The sequence below is a fragment of the Meriones unguiculatus genome, chromosome 6 (genome assembly GCF_030254825.1).
Source record: "Meriones unguiculatus strain TT.TT164.6M chromosome 6, Bangor_MerUng_6.1, whole genome shotgun sequence".
Classification (NCBI taxonomy): Eukaryota; Metazoa; Chordata; class Mammalia; order Rodentia; family Muridae; genus Meriones; species Meriones unguiculatus.
The window spans coordinates 78572702-78592587 of record NC_083354.1 but is presented as its reverse complement, the minus strand read 5'-3'; the positions used below and the strand labels follow the sequence as shown (position 1 = coordinate 78592587).

At 41.4% G+C, this 19886-nt stretch overlaps 1 protein-coding gene across 2 annotated transcripts in view; it reads left to right on the top strand.

Annotated features, from left to right (window-relative positions):
* The window catches only part of Nln (neurolysin), an 87769-nt gene that overhangs the window by 49819 nt on the left and 18064 nt on the right, over positions 1-19886 (top strand). For both annotated transcript variants that reach the window (XM_021649292.2, XM_021649283.2), the window contains exons 7-9: positions 3552-3687; positions 6415-6781; positions 11321-11522. In XM_021649292.2, coding sequence (XP_021504967.1) covers positions 3552-3687; positions 6415-6781; positions 11321-11522 — 705 coding nt within the window. The remainder of the gene's footprint in view (positions 1-3551; positions 3688-6414; positions 6782-11320; positions 11523-19886) is intronic.

Sequence of the window (19886 nt, the reverse complement as noted above, 5' to 3'; positions counted from 1 at the left end):
CTAGATGGAGGCCTAGTGGTTTGAAATGCAAGGGTTAGGAACTAAATAGCCATACTGTTTTGCCTGTCCTAGGTTTAGAGCATCTTAAAAAACTTAGCTTCTTATATGTTAACCTCTAGGCAGTTAAGATAACTGTATCCAAATATTGCATTTGTTCATAGTTCTTGCCAAGTCTTAGAAACTGATTGATTTCTATATTTGTTCCTCTGTCTAAAAGACGTTGCTTTGGGGCCTCTTGGAAAAGGTACGCTTTTGCAAGGAGAAAAGGAAGTAGGCAGTGTTCTCAAATTAATCTCTGTAGTGAGTAACTACCCATGATGTTAGGAATGCAGCACAGCTGCTGTGACAGCAGTCTGAATCCACACGGAAGGTCTCCCTCATCTCCCAGCTTCTCATCTTCCTTCTTTGCATTTTGTGTCTTATAAACTAGGCCCTTCTTTGAGCCCATCTCGCTCCTGTGAATCTTTCTAAAAGTAGTATAAAGTGACAAGCATTATTATTTTTCCCAAGCAATTCCTCTAAGACCTAACAGCTCCATGGCATTTTTCCAAAGTTATGACAAGCAGCAGCTACAGCAAACATTACTCATAGTATGGTGTGTGTAGTATGCCCGCAGTGAGCCCACAGCGAGCCTGTGTCACTAGAGCTGCTCTGCCTGCAGGGTCTCCCTCTCTTTGCTTTCCACTTCTGTACTTTTTTAATTTTTGTTGCAGCAGCATTTTATTCCAGTCAGTCTCCATAGTCCTTAGTACATCTTTATAAAACCAATCAAAAGCATAGTAAGTCAAACTGTAAAGTAGGTTTGAGGCTAGCCTAGGCTGTAAAATGAGCCGTGGTAGCCAGGCACAGTGGCGCACACCTGTAGTCTCAGCACGAAGACAGAGGCAGGTGGATCTCTATGAGTTTGACACCAGCCTGGTCTACAAAGCTAATCTAGGATAAGCAAGGCTACACAGAGAAACCCTATCTCAAAAAAAATTAAAAATTAAAAACAAAAAACTTGTCTCAAAAATCGAAACAAGTCAGGTTTCACATCTGCAGGAAGCTGAGACAGGCTAGTCCCTGTGAATTTGATAGTCTAGGCCACAGAGTGAGGTCCTTACTTAGACCCCCGCCCCCATGCACACAAAAAAGAAAATACAGAGTTGGCAATAGCTCAGTGGCTAAAGACACTAGCCTTGCAAGCCTGACAACCTACACAGCAAGACAGCTGAGGTGGCACGTGTGTAATCCCAGCAGTCCCCCAGAGAGAGGGGAGGCTGAGGCAGGAGAATCACCTGGGACCTCATGGACCAGGGGCTGTACCATCCTGGGGTATGCGGTAGAGCAGTCAAAACGAAAGGAACCGTGCTTCAGCCAAGGGGAAGGCAGGGACAGTGAGAAGACTGTCCTCCCACCTCCACATACATGTTCAGTGTGCACATGTTTCCTGCCACATACTGCCCGCACGCAAGTAAAATAATGAAGATTTTGTATGTATAAGAAAAGAAATTGGTTCCTAAATAATTTGCTGACTTGATTGTTGAGATTAATATTTTTTCTTTGATATTATTAGGATTACTTTTCCAGGGCTGAGGATATGGGTCAGTAGTTAAGAACACTTAATGCTCTGGCAGAGGACCCAAATTTGGTTCCCAGCACCGTAAGTAAAAGCAGTAGCAGGCAATCTAATGACACATTTGGATCCTCAAGCACCAGACACAGTGCACGTATATATGCAGGTAAAACACTCATACAAAAAATAACAAAATCAACTTTTAAAAATTAAAAACAAAAAGAATTACTTTTCCTTTTAAAATAAGTTTTTCTGAGTCTGAAGCTATCACTTGGGATAGTGAGTTCCAGGTCTGCCAGGGCTACATAGTAAGACCTTGTCCCAAAAGGAAGCAAAACAAATATCAGAGACAGAGAGAACTGTGTTCCTAAGCATTTTGGTACCAAATAGAAAATATGTTGAGGAAAAGCCTATAAAAAAAGTATTTTAAATGAAAATACCATGGTATGTTCCTCTATTTCTGCTATATAAACAAAATATTACAGGCTGGGTAACTTACGAACAATAGAGATTTGTTTTTCATGATTTTGGAGGCAGGAAATTCAAGATACTGTGTGCTCATGTGGAAGAAGGAAAAACTTTTAATTACAGGGGAACAGGACAAAAAGTACCTAAGCTGTTTTTTTTCCAGCTCTCTTGTAAGCCACTAATCAAGCAGTAAGGATAGTGCTAAAAGGTCTCATCTCTTAAGACCACAGCAGTACAAATTATTTTTCAACATATTTTAGGAAAACGTTCAGACATTAACATGTAGAATTAAGTATATGTACATTTGTGGAACCATCACCAATACCTGTTCACAGAATTTTTCATGCTCTAAATGAGACTGCATTCATTACAAACTAACTCCCCGTTCACTGTTCTGCTTTCCATGTCTGTAAGCCTAATGGCTGCAGGAAGCAAACATGTGTCTTGTGACTCACATTTACTTAGCATAATGCCATAAAGGCTTACCACATCGTACCATGTCAGAATGCCCTCCTCTTTAAGGATGAATTATATGTCATTGTATGGAGGTACCACATTTTCTTGAGCCAGTCTTCTGTCACTGTGCACGTCTGTTGTTTCCATGGTTTTACTATTGAATAATGATGCGTTAAGCATAGATATCTATTGTGTGTCAGTTCTTTTGAATATTTCCCAGAAGTAGAATTGGGATTAAATGGTAATTCTATAGGGTTTTTGTTGTTATTGTTGTTGTGGGGGTGTTTTGCTTTGGGGTTTTGTTTTGTTTTGTTGAGGTTGGCTCTCATATATAGCCCTGGCTGGTCTTAAACTCATGATGTGACCAGTAATGACCCTGAATTTCCTGAGCCTCTTGCTTCCACCTCCCAAGTACTGAAGATTACAGGCATGTGCGACCATGCCTCATTTATGAACTAGGGATCAAACCTCAGGCTTCATGAATGTTAGGCAAACACTTTATTCCCAACCCATCTTCGTGTAACTGTTGAAAAATCACTGTATCAATTTGTAGAGCAGCTGAACCATTTTACATTCTCTTCATCAATACAAAAGTGTATCAGTTTTTCTACATCCTTATCAGCACATCATTTTCCATGTATGGATATAGAATAGCAAAACAAACTGGTGTGGAGTTAAAATGGTAAGTTTATGCTTTGTATAATTTGCCACAAACACATCAGAAAATTGTAACTATGAGTATTTGAGTTATAATCATGAGTTGTAACTATGAGTGTTATATAACTGAAAATAAGTGAGAAATCTCAGTAGTTCATGAAGCATATTTTGCTCTGAGTTTACAGTACGTCATAGTTTATGAAGAACTTACAGCTATCTCCAAAGAATAAAGTGTTATAAATTTTTTCAGGAATAACATACCACGTTTGCTAATTTTCTTAATGCTGAAATGGAAGCAATAGTTAAGATGGTCCAGAACTGCCTGGCAGTGGCACGGCCTCACTAATGCAATGACTGCTCTAGTGCTTTTCATGCTGTTGATGGTTTTCTTCTGGTTTTGTTGTTCCGTTACTAGGAAAACAGCATAATTCTGCAACAGCTCCTCCCGCTGCGAGCACAAGTGGCCAGACTACTCGGCTATAACACTCATGCTGACTTTGTCCTTGAACTGAACACCGCGAAGAGCACAGGCCATGTGGCGGCCTTTCTAGGTCAGTCTTTATTTAGGGTCAGCTGTATTGTTTTTCTTTCCTTTGCTCTATATCATCTTACTGCATTATATCACCTTAACGTCAGCGCCCTGTTGGCCGCCTAGGCTGCCTTCGAGAACATCCTGGTTTCAGAAGGGTATTGATCAGCTATTACCTTAGATAAATTCACAGTTCCTGAGGCTGCTGGGGTTCTCTATCGCATATGTTTTTGGGACATTGACTCCATCTACCATATGAGATATGGTAAATGAGCTAATAGACTATTAAGTCATTGCCTTTGCTCACGGCCTCTTGAGTATTGGATACTATACTCTGACTACTAGTAGATTTGTATGAAATAAGCTGAAGATATGGTATAAAATGAAAACAGCATACACAAAAACCTGGTGCTCTACCTACCAAAGTCTACTTTTAATATAGAGTGTGTCAAAAGTGTTACCTAATTACTGTAGTCACATTAATTTTAAGCCTATTTTTATAATGCTTTTTTTTTTTTTTTTTAAACTAGAGTTGTCTGGGCCTAGTGGCACACACCTTTATTCCCAGCATGAAGACAGATCACTGTGAGTTCAGGGCCATCCTGGGCTACATTGTGAGTTCCAGGCCTGCCATAGCTACATAGTGAGACCTTGTCTGAAGGAGAAAATAAGAACAACTAAGGTCTCTGGAATAGGGAGATAGCTCAGTAAATAAAGTGCCTACTATGCAAAAATGAGGACTAAAACCAAATCCCTACAGTGCATGTAAAAGCCAAGTAGGTAAGGGCCACCTGGAGTCCCCACACTCAGGGGTAAGGCACCCTTAGGGCAACCAGGCCAGCTAAGCCAGACAACTTACAAGCAAGGTTTCAACTGAGAGACCTTGCTTCAATAAATAAGGTGGAGAGCGATTGAGAAAAATAAAAACTGTTAACACACATGTGCAAGCGAGCTCACTTACACGTAGGCTTCATAGGCGTGTCCTGGAATTAAAGGCACGTGCTACAGCACCTAGCACAAACTCTTTGGGGGTTTGTTGTTATTGGTTTGTTTTGTTTTTGTTTGGAGACAGGGTTTCTCTGTGTAGCCCTGGCTGTCCTAGACTTGCTTTGTACACCAGGCTGGCCTCAAACTCAGAGATCTGCCTGCCTCTGCCTCCCTGAACACTGAGATTACTGTCGTGTGACACTGCACCCAGCTGCACAAATTCTTAAATGATATTAAAATTACTTTTTCTCCTTCAACAGCATATCAAAAGTATTTTTAATAGCCTTTTATTAGTGAATCAACTTGGAACTGATTAGTAATGGGTTGAAATTGGGCATGGTGGTACACACCTGTAATCTCAATAGTCAGGAGGCTGAGACGGGAGGATGCCATGAATTTGTGGCCTACCTGAGTTATGTAGCAAGTACCAAGTCAGAGAGCCACAGTGTGAGACCCTGTCTTACTGAACCAATAAATGAAAGTTAAATAATAAAAATAGGATAAGAAACCAGCTTTTAGCCTAAAATTTACTTCACTATTTTTTCTCAATAGTCATGTCATAGTTTACATGCATATATGGTAGAATCACATATAACTCACAAACAGGTGCTCCATTAATGACGTCCTCTAATTGATTTGTGCATTTATGAGACATTTGGAATCACTGCTTTGTATCAGGAGAAGGTGCTGTGCTAAATGGTAGAAGCACAGAGACAGTGAAGCAGTGTCCTTTCCCCGGGCTCTCCGCTGGGGAAAAGAGCAGAAGTGTGAACAGGTAAGGTCTGATGTGCTTCCTGTAGTGGTGACTGCCTCTGCTGAGAGGCCTGCCAGCAGCTACCCCACCAACTTAATCACACTCTCAACTCGCTTGTGCTGCCTGTCTCCACACAGCCTCTACAGGCCCAATGACAGCTGTATTTCTCTTATCTTCCTTGAGGCTTTTTTTCTTTCTTCACAGCGTTCATTGGGCAGATGCCACCATCTCACACCTTTGGGCTGCCTCTAACCTATGTCCACTACAGACCCAAGCACATCTTTATCTTAACATAGCAAACAAGTTGTAAAAAGAAATGCAAAAGAGCTTACTCAATTAGTCAACTTTTTTAAAAGCAAATAATCAGTTTTTGTTGTTGTTGTTGTTGTTTTTCTGTGTAGCCTTGGCTGTCCTGGACCTGCTTTGTAGACCAGGCTACAGCCCACCTGCCTCTGCCTCCCTGAGTGCTGAGATCAAAGGCATGCACCTCCACACCCAGCTAAATAATCAGAATTTGACAACAGTATTTAAATTGTGGTAACATTGTTTTCTCTAGCTAAAATCAAGAGCTTCTGTCTCCAAATCTTCCTTCATCATGGGGCTGTGAAAGGCAGGCCACACTCATGGTCAATTGTACAAAGCAGTTTCCGGGCAATGTTGCCTGCAGGTCACAGGAGTTGTTTTAGAACCTTACTAAGAAATACACACACACACATGCGTGCGCTTAGTATTACCATTGCTTTATTCTGAACCATAATGTTCCTGGGTCAGAGTTCTTGAGGTAAGCTTCACCATTGTTGCCATTGGAAGGAAATTATGGTTGGATTTGGCATGAAAGACAAGGGGACAAGAGTTATCAACTAAATCACTCTGGAGAAAAAGCCCTGCCCTGTTGAGCTCTTTTCCTTCTCTGATGGTTCCTCTGACTGGTCATGCGGAAAACTGGCAGTGCTTGTGAATACGCTTGCTCCTAAGGACGCCTCACTAACTTGGCCATTTCCCTCACAGATGATTTAAGCCAGAAATTAAAACCCTTGGGTGAGGAAGAACGGGAGTTTATTTTGAGCTTGAAAAAGAAGGAATGTGAAGAGCGAGGTTTTGACTACGACGGGAAAATCAATGCGTGGGACCTGCATTACTACATGACACAGACAGAGGAGCTCAAGTACTCAGTGGACCAGGAGTCCCTCAAGGAATACTTTCCCATTGAGGTGGTCACTGAAGGCTTGCTAAGCATCTACCAGGAGTTGCTGGGACTTTCATTTGAGCAAGTGGCCAATGCTCATGTTTGGAATAAGAGCGTTTCACTTTACACCGTGAAGGATAAAGCTACTGGAGAAGTGCTGGGACAGTTCTACCTGGACCTCTATCCAAGGTACTGGATTGGCTGTTAAAAGTGACCTGACTCCACCCGTGCATATTCCCAACATGTGATGAGAGGTACAGGGGTTAAGATTTAGGCTCTCAAAAAAAAAAAAAGATTTAGGCTCTCCCTGAATTGTGGTGGTACACGCCTTTAATTCCAGCACTCAGGAGGCAGAGGCAGGTAGATCTCTGTGAGTCCAAGGCCAGCCTGGTCTACAGAGAGAGTTCCAGAATAGCCAGAGCTATATAAAGAAAACTTGTCTGGAAAAAAAAAATACTTTCTGAAACTAGAATATCTGCCTTCATCCCTTACTAGCCAAGCTACCCACTTTTGCTGTGTATTTTCTGTACTTGAAACATGAAAGATGGAAATGCTTGTAGCACTGGTTTTGTGGATTGTTAGCTGATTATATTCATATCATTTAGAAGACTGCACAGTGCATAGCTGAGTTCTTTAAAAAAACAAACAACCCAAATTTGTGTGTGATGCACAAACTGTGTGTATGTTGTATGTGCATGTGTGTGTGCGTGTGCCAGGTCAGAGAGGACACCTGAACTAACTCCCAGCCCATTAGCTAACATCACCATCACCATCTACTGCATTTGCTTAACTTAAAATTGCTACCAGAGTGTTAATTTTCTAGATGAGCTGTCTGCCTGTCAGTGATGGTGTCTGTGAGTGTTCCCTCTGTCCTGTGAGAGCCAGCACAGTGTGGAAGTAGCAGAATCTTTGCTGTTAATCTAATGAGGCCATATGCTCGACTGACATAACCTCCTTGAGGTGCTCATTCTTAGCCCTTCACGGGGGCTACTTGTGCACTAGGGACTATGTCTGCACGTTTCCCAACCATTTGATCAGGGATAAAATCCCAAATATTATTGTTTAAAGTGTGGAACTACCAACTCCACGTTTCATCAGACACAGAAGATTCGGATCTTTTCCTCCTTAGGCAACTTTCTAAAACAAACAACCTTTTGCAATTTCTAACCCATTTTACTAAATAGGCTAAAAAACATGGCACACCGTCTTCAGCAAAGTGTAGGTGAGTGATCCAGTGGCCCTGGATGCTCGAGGAAGGGTGGTGATCCGTTTGGTGGCACAGGTATTCTTTAGCACCTGGGCTAGCCCAAAGCTTTTTGGAACATGCCAAGAGGGCCAGTGATGGCTCCGTGGGTAGAGGTGCCTGCCATCAAGGCTGACAACATGAGTTTGATTCCCAGGAGCCATAGTGAAAGGAGTTAACTGACGCCTTCTTGCAAGTTGCCCTCTGACCTATACACACACACACACACACACACTGTAGTATGCACACACCCAAGCACATATATACACACATGCAGACATACACAAGTGTCAGACACAGTTTTTTGCAAGTACCTAAGAGGGTCAGCCTTTGGGCCAGCAAGATGCAATAGTGGTAAAAGTCCTTCCTCTCAGGCATAACAACCTGAGTTTGATCCCCAAATCCCACAAGGTGGCAGGAGAGGACTGACTCCTGAGAGGTGTACTCTGGCCTTCACAAAGGAGCTATCCACATGTACACACACACACACACACACACACACACACACACATGCACGCACGCACGCACACACGCACGCATGCACACACACATGCACACAAATAAAATTTAAAGCAGGAAATCTTTGAACATTACAGTGTCCTGTGCCTGTCTCGAAACGCACTTATGAGGGACAAAGTCCTCCCACCCTGCTGGGTTTCCGCCAACATACTTGCCTTGTTTCATATTTGAAGATCTGGTCATTGCTACCAGAAATTTGGTGGAGAACACAGAGCAATCTGTTGTGAGGATAATGACCTCGTTCATTCTTGTTTTCTGTCACAGTCACTGTGTGTGGGTAAAACATACATGTGCTGTCTGACTCGGGAACAAGACTTGTGTTTGTCTTTTTCAAGCACATTTTATTTTTATTCATCCAATGCTGAGAGTCTCAAACAGACAAAATCTTATGATTCTAACATTAACTGCAAGGCAAGGACTTCCAGTCTCTGTTGCTTCATAAATACAACATGAAAAGACAATCTCAGAAGAAAGATAAAAATTTTAAAATAACTAAACTCAGTTTTTGTTTTGTTTGGGGTTGTTGTTTTGAGACAGGACCTCTGTGTAGGCCTGGCTGTCCTTAAGTGTACTATATAGACCAGGCTAGCCTAAAACTCAGAGAGATGCTCCTGCTTCTGCCTCCTGAGTGCTGGGGTTAAAGGTATGCGCCACCACACCTGGCCCCAGGTTTATTCTTAAAAAGGAAAAGACATGGGCTGGAGAGACACTCACCAGTTAGGAGAAATGGCTGTTCTCTTACAAAGGACTCAATTCCCTCCCATATGGTTGCTCTATAACTCCAGTCCCAGGGGTTCCAAAACCCTTTCTGCCCACACGGGCACTGCATATACCTGGTACAGAGGCATACATGTAAGTAAACACTCATAAAATAAAAAGAAATAAAATCTCCAAAAAAACAAAACAAAACATAGGACCTAGAGAGATGGTGTAGGGGTTAGAATCACTTGATACTCTTCCAGACGACCAGAGTTCAGTTCCTACGCCCACCTCAGGCAGCTCACAACTACCTGTCATTCCAGGTCCTGACTGACGCCCACAAATAACAAAATAATTTTAAGATAAATTATAAGTACAAGCAAAAAAGATTAAAGCCTTTCTGAGAATTTAAAAATTAGCAGGAAGGCTTTAAGATTAAAGTGATTAAATTAAGAGTTTTAGTGGGAGCATTCACCTTGTCTGTGCAGCACATTGCCACTCATTTGACACACTCATCAAGTACACATAGTACAAACATATAAGATGACAGGATAAGCATGCTCGTGTTCTGTTTACCTTTTGGTACATTTCCAGTTTGCTCCATGAGAATTCCAAGAACACTTCAGACTCATTGACTGCCCACAGTGCTGGAGTTACAGCCATGGGCCATTACGCTCTGATGAGTCTGTCTTGCAGTTTCCAACTCTGCCAAAATTATCCAGCTGACCGTCCATAGCATGCAAACCTTTCAGCATCTTTTTTTGTTGTTGTTGTTCATATTTTTATTTTTTTTTATTCATTTTGCATCCTTGTTGTAACCCAGTCTCTCTTCCCCTCTCAGTTTGACCCTTCCTTCCTCCCTTTACCTTTCAGCATCTTGATCTGGTTATTTATTTCAAATCTGCTTATGGCTCTAGAATCCCTATTGTATGTGAATATGGTCCCCAGTTGCTTTGCATCTTTGTATTTCTCACAGGTTGATGAAAAGCTAAGCATTTGAATAGGACAGTGAAGGCTGCAGTTAATTTTACATCTAAAATTGGCCCCACATTTACTTGTGCTAGGCATTTTATATAGGGTATTGGTTCATTTAGTAGTCAGGTAGGTTCCTGAGCTGCCACTGCCTTGATTAACCTCTCTGCGGATAGTCTCCCCTTGTTCTAGATTGTGTCTAGAATTTATTTTCCACAGTTTTTCCTAATTCTCTTGCACTTTCACTACATCTCTGTGCTCTTCTCTGGAGCAGGTCCTCATCCAAGCTTTCTAAAAGCAGTGGGCTGCCGTGGGCTGTTACTAGCTGCTCACAAGCCTGGTTGGAGGTAGGAACTCTGTTGCTATCATTCCCACATCAGACTCTCCTTTGTTGTTTCTTGTTTTTGTACATCTTCTTTTCCTGAGACAGAGTGTGGCCATATACCCCAGACTGAACTCAAGCTCCTAGATGCCTGGGATCACTAGTGTGTACTGGTGTGGTGACACCTGGCCAGTGTCACCCTTAACCAGAGTGCTGGAGTTACAGACTGTGAAACTGTGTCCTGTGTAACCTGTGTGTCCTGTGTCTTAGGGTTGGGTCCTGGTCCTGCCTCATGCATAGCTGTAGATTGATTTCATGGTGTGTTTCTGCCCCACAGAGGCTCTTTTCCTTCCTGGGGGTATTAAGGCCCTTGGTCTTTAGAGGACAAATGAGAAAGCATCTAGGTGCCGCTTCATACTCTTTCCAGCACTGACGCTGTCTTAGGAATGTCTGCCCATCCCATTCTTTCTCTGTGTAATGTCTGATACTGCAGGTGAAGCTGCTTTTCCCTTGTATACAAGCCCTGTGTTTGTCCAGCCCAGCACCGAACTTTAACAGTGGCCATAATTTCCTCTCATGGTGGTGTCCAGTATTTGCCCTAAGTTAAGGCAGCGCTGTACTCCCTCTCCTGTCTCCTTGGAAGCCCCTGTGCTAGGTGGTGGACTTGTTGACGTCCCTTCTACAGCAGTTCTCTGATGGCTACAGAAAGGCTGAGATGTGCAGAATGTCCAGGGTGTCACTGTTGGATTCAAGCCAGGGGCAATTCCCTGTCTTAACTTTTATGCATCTGAATAAGAACCTTTGTTGTTGTTGTGTTTTCCCTTTAAGGGCATCAGTGGGGACAAGGGGTGGGGGAAGACACAGGGGACCAAGAAAGTATCTTCTGGTGTCAAGTATGACTTCACATCTGGAAGAAGCCATTTTTTTTGCTGAAGAAGGATGTCCATTTCACAATTCTGTTTCTGTCTCCCAGGGAAGGAAAGTACAACCATGCAGCCTGCTTTGGTCTCCAGCCAGGCTGCCTTCTCCCTGACGGCAGCCGGATGATGTCTGTGGCCGCCCTGGTGGTCAACTTCTCACAGCCTGTAGCAGGCCGGCCCTCTCTGCTGAGACACGATGAGGTTCGCACTTACTTCCATGAGTTCGGTCACGTCATGCATCAGATTTGTGCGCAGGTGAGCAGGGGGTTTTCACGGCAAACCCACCAGTTGCTTCCAGTTGTTGCTTTCATTTTGGCTGCTGGCAAGTTCCTCTCTTTGCCTCATTCTTTTCACAAGCTGAACATGTTGGAGAAGTGGTAAGCCTTCAGAGACACGCAATTTTCCTTGTCATATCCTCTCTCACACTGTATTTTCACCTTGAGGTTAGCCCACTGATGAAAGAGCTTGTAAAATATCTGCTTGTGGAGAAACAACAGTGACTTCCAACTACCTCAAACCGTTATTCCTTTTCTACTACTGAGTAGCCTCAAATTAAAATCACAAGTAATACAGCCATGTAGAGTTAGCTGTGGTTGCTAATTGCAACCCTGTGCTTGGGAAAGGGGCAGGAAGATCAGGAGTTCAAGACCAGCCTTAGCAAGTTCAAGGCTACCTTAGGCTACATGAGAGCCTAACAGAAAAAAATAAATGACTGTGTACAGGATTTTTCCGGGAAAGAGGTATGTGCAATAGGTTGAAAGAGATTTCCTTAGGGCCCAAAATTAAAAGTGATTGTTGCATGGGTGTGACATGTGTGTGTTCATGTGTGTTGAGGCCAGAGGTCAGTATCTGCTGTTCTTCAGGAGCTATCCACCTTGTTTTTGGAGACAAGCTCTCTCACTGAGACCTGGAACTCACTAGTTAGGTTAGGCAGTCTGACTAGCTACCTCCAGGGATCCACTTGTAAGCATACACCACCATGCTATCCTTTTAAAGGGAATTCTGGGGTTTGACGAAAGTCCCCATGCCGATGTAGCCAGCACTTCACAGCTGAGCTGTCTCGAAAAAAGGATTCTTTTTTTTTTTTTTTTTTCTCCCTCTCTCTTCTTTTTCTTGTTTTGGAAACAAAAATCTAATAAGGTATAGCTCAGCTGGCCTTGAACCCATGATCTTCCTGCCACAATCTCTGGTAATAGTGATGTATAGGTTTTATGTTTTGTCTTGTTTTAGGGCTGTTGGTTAAATCCAGGGCTTCACGGTTATGCCAGGCAAGCCCTCTACCACCGCATTATATTCACAATCAAAAGACTATGTTTATCTTACTCTGGCCCTGGTTGCACTGCATACAAAGCATAAAAGATACTTATTCTCAACTGAAGTTATCCATTTAACCATTTAACTGGGCCTAAACTACTTTTGGTTTATGTTACACACTTGTTACTATTTAACTATTATTTATATTATTAATTTCTATTCACTTAACCTAATTTTTTTTAAGATTTTATTTATTTATTTATTTTATGCATATTAGTGCTCTAAGAGGGCAGTAGAGGGTGTAGATGGTGTGAGCCACCATGTGGTTGATGGGAATTGAACTTAGCACCTCTGGAAGAGCAGACAGTGCTCTTAACCATTGAGCCATTTCTCCAGCCCCTTAACCTAATGTTTTAAATATACTGGTAGCAGACATTAAGAGATAGCTTTCTAAATTTGGAATCTCTGTGTATATCTATTGATAACATTTTTTTATCCATACACATGATCACAAGTCATACATACTCAACTATAATAGGTAAACTAAATTTTAAAGATAGTTCTTTCAATATATTATCTGTTTATTCTGGTGCCTCCATATGTTCCTAAAAAAAAAAAAAAAAAAAAAAAAAAAACTGGTCATGCTGGCACACACCTGTGATCCCAGTACTGGGGGAGGCAGAGGCAGGAGGATTTCTGTGTGTTTGAGGCCAGCCTGGTCTACAAATCGAGTCCAGAACAACGAAGGCTATACAGAGAAACCCTGTCTCAAAAAAACAAAAAAATAAATTAATTAAATAAAATAAAGGGAAGCAAGCAAACAAAAATGCCTATGGCTCCCTGTAGTGGTCACATTGTAATCCCAGCATGCAAGAGGCTGAGGCAAGATTGCCATGAGTTCAAAGTAGTTAATGCTTAACATGTTCATGACCTTGGGTTCAATTCCCAACATACATACACACATACACACATACACATACCACACACCACACATATACATATATACACACCCGGGGGTGGGGGAAAATAGTCTGTTACTTTACATAAACAGTGGGAAATACAACAGGAGTCTGTCCAGATATCTAAGTCCAAATGCTGCCTAAAAGGAGAAACCTTTTAGGATAATCTCACATTTCTTAGATGTTTTAAAGTCTGTTCTCCCGACACTGGAGTCCCACAGTTGTTTTTCATTATTGAACTTCTATCATTATCCTTTCTGTGCTCCTAAATTCTCTTGAATTGTGATACTTCTATGATTAAGTTAGAAAAGTAAAAATAACTTTTTAAACTTGAATTGTATGGATTAGATCAGCTAAGTTCTAGGTGTATATCTGTATGCAGATAAGCAAGGCTCTACCTTTGGAATGGTTGGCCTTTTATTTATTTATTCATTAATTTATTTAAATTTTTTATGTGTATGGATGTTGTACTTGTGTGTGTGTAAGTATGTATGTATGTATGTATGTATATATATGTACCATGTGTATGCAATACCCATGGAGGCCAGAAAAGGCCATCAGATCTCTTGGGACTGGAGTTGCAGACAGTTGTGAGCTGCCATGTGGGTGCTAGGAATCGAACCTGTGTCTGTTGTAAGAGTAGCCAGTGCTTTTAATCACCAAGCCTCATTTATTTGTTTTGAACTGAGTACTTCTCCAGAAGAATGTCCTTGGATTCACATTCTGAAAATTGTAAGATGGATTTCCAGAAACTCACAGCCTCTACAGCTGATTGGATGATGAACCACAGTTTAGTGCCCCTAATTCAGCAGTTTACTGCTCAGTGATGACTGCTGGCTGGAAGTTTTACAAAGAAGTAATTCAGTGCCTTAGTCACATTTATTAAAATAGTACTTATCTTCCAGTGGGGTTTCATTGCTCCTGATGCAGACACTTAAGGCACTGGCCTCTTATGACCTCAGTATCTTGTGCTTCCCATACTCTTCAGACAGCCCTCCACAGCTCCGTTATATATATTATTTGGCATTACTTTTGATCCTTTGAGGTAGTCACTTTTAGCACAGGAAACTACTTTCTTTATGTTCTGTGACATTTGAAAACTGATGCATGACTGAAATAATCCGTTTTGACGTCTGTTTTTTAAAATCTACTCTCTACTGTGTATGTGTGGGTATTTTGCCTGTCTACCACTGTGTGCCTGGTGCCTAAGGAGGCCAGAAGAGGGTATTGGTTCCCCTAGAGCTAGACTTACAGATAGTTGTGAGCCATCATTCTAGTGCTGGAAATTGAATATGGTCCTCTGGAGGGAAACCCAGTGCTCTTCATCACTATGCCATCTCTCCATACCTAGTGTTTCTCTCTCAAAGCAATCAGTTCCCTTCAGTCCTTAGACCTTGGCTAACCCCTCATGAGTAGAATGCATCCTGCTGATGAGTAGTTGATACTATCCTTCATTTGGTCATCTCTTCATGAGATTATCTTTAAAAAAATACCTCTTTTTATCATTTCAGATAACATGAAATGATAACTCCAGAGAATTCCAGCATTTCAGAATGCTGGAGGATTGAGATATTCATGCTTGGAGCCAGTGACCAATACTTTCCACCTTTTGTAAACACCTTTTGTGTTTGCTGCTGTTACTTTTAGAGACCTTTTGTACTGATTCTAATGTATGGATGGCAGGTGAATGAGAGTCATAACTTTTGTGCTCACTAATACTTCTGAACTAGCCATACGTGTGCAGTAGATTGGATTTAAGATATGACACCTTATTGTTTGGATTCTGCACTGTGACAGCCTGGAGGTTGAATGGCCAGAGGAGCTCACTGGAGCTTGTAGTGGTAACATTTAAATATGTGTGCAGGAACTTCCAGTTTTCAGGCATGTGGATGCCCTCGTTTATTGTTTACTGTGTCCTCATTTGGGACTTGAGTTTCACCATGTTTTCTTGTGTGTACACTGCCAGGTCGGTAATTTGGAAGATATCAATCAGGAGAGGCATTGCCAGTATCTGTTCCTCTTTCATAGTTTGTGTTCACTGTAATCCCTGGCCTTTTGAACTTCTGCAGAATGGACAAGTAATGCTCTCAACAGTTTTCATGCATGCTGATGTCTTTGTTGGTTGTATGTTAAAAGCAGTAATGAGTTTTGAACTATAAAGAGGTAATTATTTTAATAAACATCAGAATCATAATAAAGTCTTAATTAAAAGTGAAAGGGTTGTATATAGTCAGACAAACTTCAAATGATATGACCTGAAATAGTCTGTAAACTAAGTATTTTTTAAATATTTAAATTACATTACACTGTAGAGAAACAGACCCTGTCAGGGGAACCCTGGTGTTGTGACAGAATGTTGGATTAAAAAATACAGGGCGGGCTGGAGCGACGGCTCAGCCATTAAAAGCGAGGCTCACAACCAAAAACATAAGAAAATGTAGGGCTAGGTTCATTCCTCTGCACCCCATCAAAAAGAAAAAAGAAAAATAATGCATGATTTGGCCTTTTCAAAGCCTTGTTTCTCCAATCATAAAATGGAGATACCCTGGTATCATGGTGGACTCCTTTAATCCCAACACTAAGTTGGCAGAGGCAGGTGGATCTCTGTGAGTTCAGTGCCAGCCTAGTCTACATTGTGAGCTCTGGGATAATCAAAGCTGCATAGTAAGACCCTGTTATAAGAAAACAAAACTAAATAAAATGGAGACAATAACAATTCTCTTAAAAACACATGAAAACATTGAGCATCATATGTTAGTATTTTATTTTTGTTTGTTTGGGTTTTTTGTTTCTTTGTTTGTTTTTAAAAACAGGGTTTCTTTGTGTAGTCCTGTCCTGGAATTCACTCTGTAGACCAAGATCTGGCCTCCTGAGTGCTAAGTGCAGGGATTAAAGGCACACACCACCACCTGCACCTGACTAGTATTTTATTTTGCAGTAGACTATCTTTTGTTTATCCTTTGATAATTTTTCATACTTTTATAATTGATTATGTATAATTCAGTCCTTTTAGGATCAGACTGAAGGGGGTGGTACAGAGCAAGGGGAAGCAGACCAGAGAGCTGAGTGAAAGGTTGTGGATGGTGACTGGACTCATCAGAATCAGGGCTTTTCCCTTGCTCAGATAATCACTGACTACTTCAAATTTTGATTCCAGAAGCAAGGACAGCATGAGCTACTTACTACATGGGGGATGGTAGAGGATTAGTTCTAGAGAAGCATAGGCATGTTATTTTCATAACTAACATTAAGATAGGACTACTTGATTTGATATAATTGCTTAGTCAGAGCAACCCAGACTCAAGATGGTGCAGATTGGGCAGGCTACGAAGAAAAATGGAGCTGTGTGACATGTTATCCTGCTGTAACCCCAGCACTCCCAAGGCAGAAAGATCAGAAGTCCAAGGCCAGCATAGATTACATGGTGAGTCTGTGACCAGCTTGAGCTATATAGTAAACCATTGTCTCAGAAACTCAAGGGAAGCCGAAGCCAGAGCTGTCCAAACCTTCAGAGTGTAACAGCACAGCATAGCTACCTCCTCACAGCTCTCTCCTTAGTTGATCCACTTAAGTAGATCATTTAGATACATTGTTTTCCCCGGTTTCTAAGCGAAAAGGCTTAGCACAAGTTGCCCAAAGGCAGCTCAGCATGCTCCGGCCACTCTTGATGCCGGCACTGCATGAGAGGTAGCTCTGTGGCGTGGGATCTGAGTTAAGTTCCCCCACATACAGTGGATGAAGACTTTGTCCTAAGTTACCAGATAGTACTCTAATTTCACTTTTCTCTGTGAACTTTTAGAGTCTCTGACTTTGATATCAGACACAATTTCTTTTAGGATCCTTCTTTTATTTTGATATTTTGTTTGTTTAAATTTGTATTCTAGTGCATATATACATGCTAGCATAGAATAGAGGCTAACATAAACAAAAATGTGAATGTGTGTAATATTTGTTTAAAAATTTGCTTACTTCTTGTTTACTATAATTTATATATATACTTTTTTAGCTTCTTAAAAAATTTTCTGTTTGTCTTTCTGAGTATGGGTGCCAGTATGAGTATGCTTTCGCCAGAAGAGGGCATAGAACCCTTGGAGCTAGAGTTCTAGATGACTGTGAGCCACCCAGAGTGGTACTAGGAGCTAAGCTCTGGTCCTCTGGAAGAACATCCATCAAGCCCTCCATTATTAGAGAAAGGTTTTGTGAAGAAGAATGCTCAGATGATGTATTGAAAAGCAGGATTATTGATTATCTCCTATGTATGACATACAAAGAATGGTAGAATGGAATTTAAAATGGAAAGTTAGAGTATCTTGAATTTTTAGAATTTAGTTGGAGGACATGAAAACAAGAATCCAAAAATTGGAAGCCTAATGCCGTCAAGAGAAGTAAGACAAATAAACTATTAAGTATTCAAAGAACATAGAGAAACAATATTAGTGGGGAAGCTGGGCCAGGTGGAATTATCTGAGTTAGATTCTTCACATACACTCTCTTCTCACACCTCAATGCACAGACCTCAAGCCTTGCATCCCCTGGGCATGTGCTGGGCTGGTCATGGGATGGTGAGCAGGTTCACTCTCCAACCTCAGCATTTGCATTTAAGTGGAACTTCTATTTGTTTTCCTCTAAAAAGGAGCAGTTTTAAAATAAGTCCCTAGTTAGGGCAGTACATGTAGTTTGATGAATTTTGTTTGTGATATTTAAGACTTCTCCGAATTGTGTGGTTTTCCTGTTTCCTTAGATGCTGACCTGTTGAACTATAGGACTGATGTGAGGACTAACAAAAGATGGATTGTTACCCATATCTTCTTTGTCACTGTTGTTTTTTTACAGTGATGGCTAGATGTGTGGGAAGATAAAACTGACCTCTTGGCTGTCTAGTAACAACACAGTCTGATAGCTACTGGCCACTTGTGTTAGGGCCTGTTACTTGAGCTTCTCCATGAGCTGTAGATGTGGTAGATCGGACAGATTAGGAGATGGACTGCGTGCTATTAAATCAATAGTGGGCCCCTTGGTCAGCCCCAGTCACCTTTTCTGAGGCACACTGCACTTACAATTACCAGTAAAAGCTGCTCTCGTAAGTAGACAACAGTAACATAATACTTTGGTCTTTAAATGCTGCAAGAGTTCACATGACAGATTTAGTTAGTTAAGATTGTGTCATTTTACTCTAGTGTGTAAGTTTAAAAGTTAGTCTCTACGACAGCAAGACATAGGTTTTTAATCTGTAATGGAATATATCTTAGACATCCTGTCTGTTTGGGAGACAGTAAAGCGAAGACTGCCTTAGGGATGGAGAGATAGATGGCTTAGTAGTTTAAAAAATTGTTACACTTGCAGAGGACCCAGGTTCAGTTCTCTGCACCCACGTGATAGCTCACAACCTTCTGTAGCCGCAGTTCCAGGAGATCCAACCCTCTTTTAGCCTCCATGGGCACCAGGCATGCATGTAATGCACATACATGCAGGCAGGCAAAACACCCACACACACAAAATAAATCTGAAAGAAGAAAAAGAGGAAGGAAGGAAGGAAGAAAAGAGAGATTAAAGCCAGACAGTGGTGGCGCAAGCCTTTGATCCCAGCACTCGGGAGGCAGAGGCAGGCAGAGCTCTGTGAGCTCGAGGTCAGCCTGGTCTATAAGCCAGGTCAGGACAGCCAAGGCTACACACAGAGAAATCCTGTCTCAAAAAACAAAAATAGAAAGGTAAGTAGGTAGGTAGGTAGGTAGATAGATAGATAGATAGATAGATAGATAGATAGATAGATAAAAGAAAAGAAAAAGATTTATCTCATATTTAGGTAACTTTATTCCTCTCAAAAATCTCTGTCCAAACAGAAATCTAAGCTAACCTTGTTTTTCAGGCTCTCATGGTCAAAACATTTTCTATAAGAGGGGTGCTGTGATTTGCCCGTTGGATTGTTTTGTGAGGTAGCGTAATCCTTAGTTTTATCTGGGAGATAGATGATCACCACTAGCCTTCATGTTCCCAAACTGTTGTTTTCAGCACCCCCAGTTGATCATGCTGAGAACTATGTAGAAAATCACAGTTAAAACCTGGGAAGTGTCATCGTGCTAACGTGTGGCAGTTTAGCTTCTCCACAGTCCTGTGCACCAGGCCCCTCACACTGCAGAGCCAAAGTCAAATTCCATTTCCGTGTGCGTGCTGACTGTGGGATTCTTTGGCTTGGGAGTTCAGTTGTTTGCTGGAAAATGAGCTTTTGAATTTTGTAGAATTTTTTTTTTTTTTGTCCTCATGTGAAAAATATTTAAATGATGTTGCCTAAAGGGTTCACAGTGACACAGCATGGCTGACTTTTGGGAAATTTGTAAGCAGGCAAGCTATTTTTAGCTTTTACTCCTTCCTTGCAAACATTTCCTTTTGTTCTTTAAAGAAAGAACAT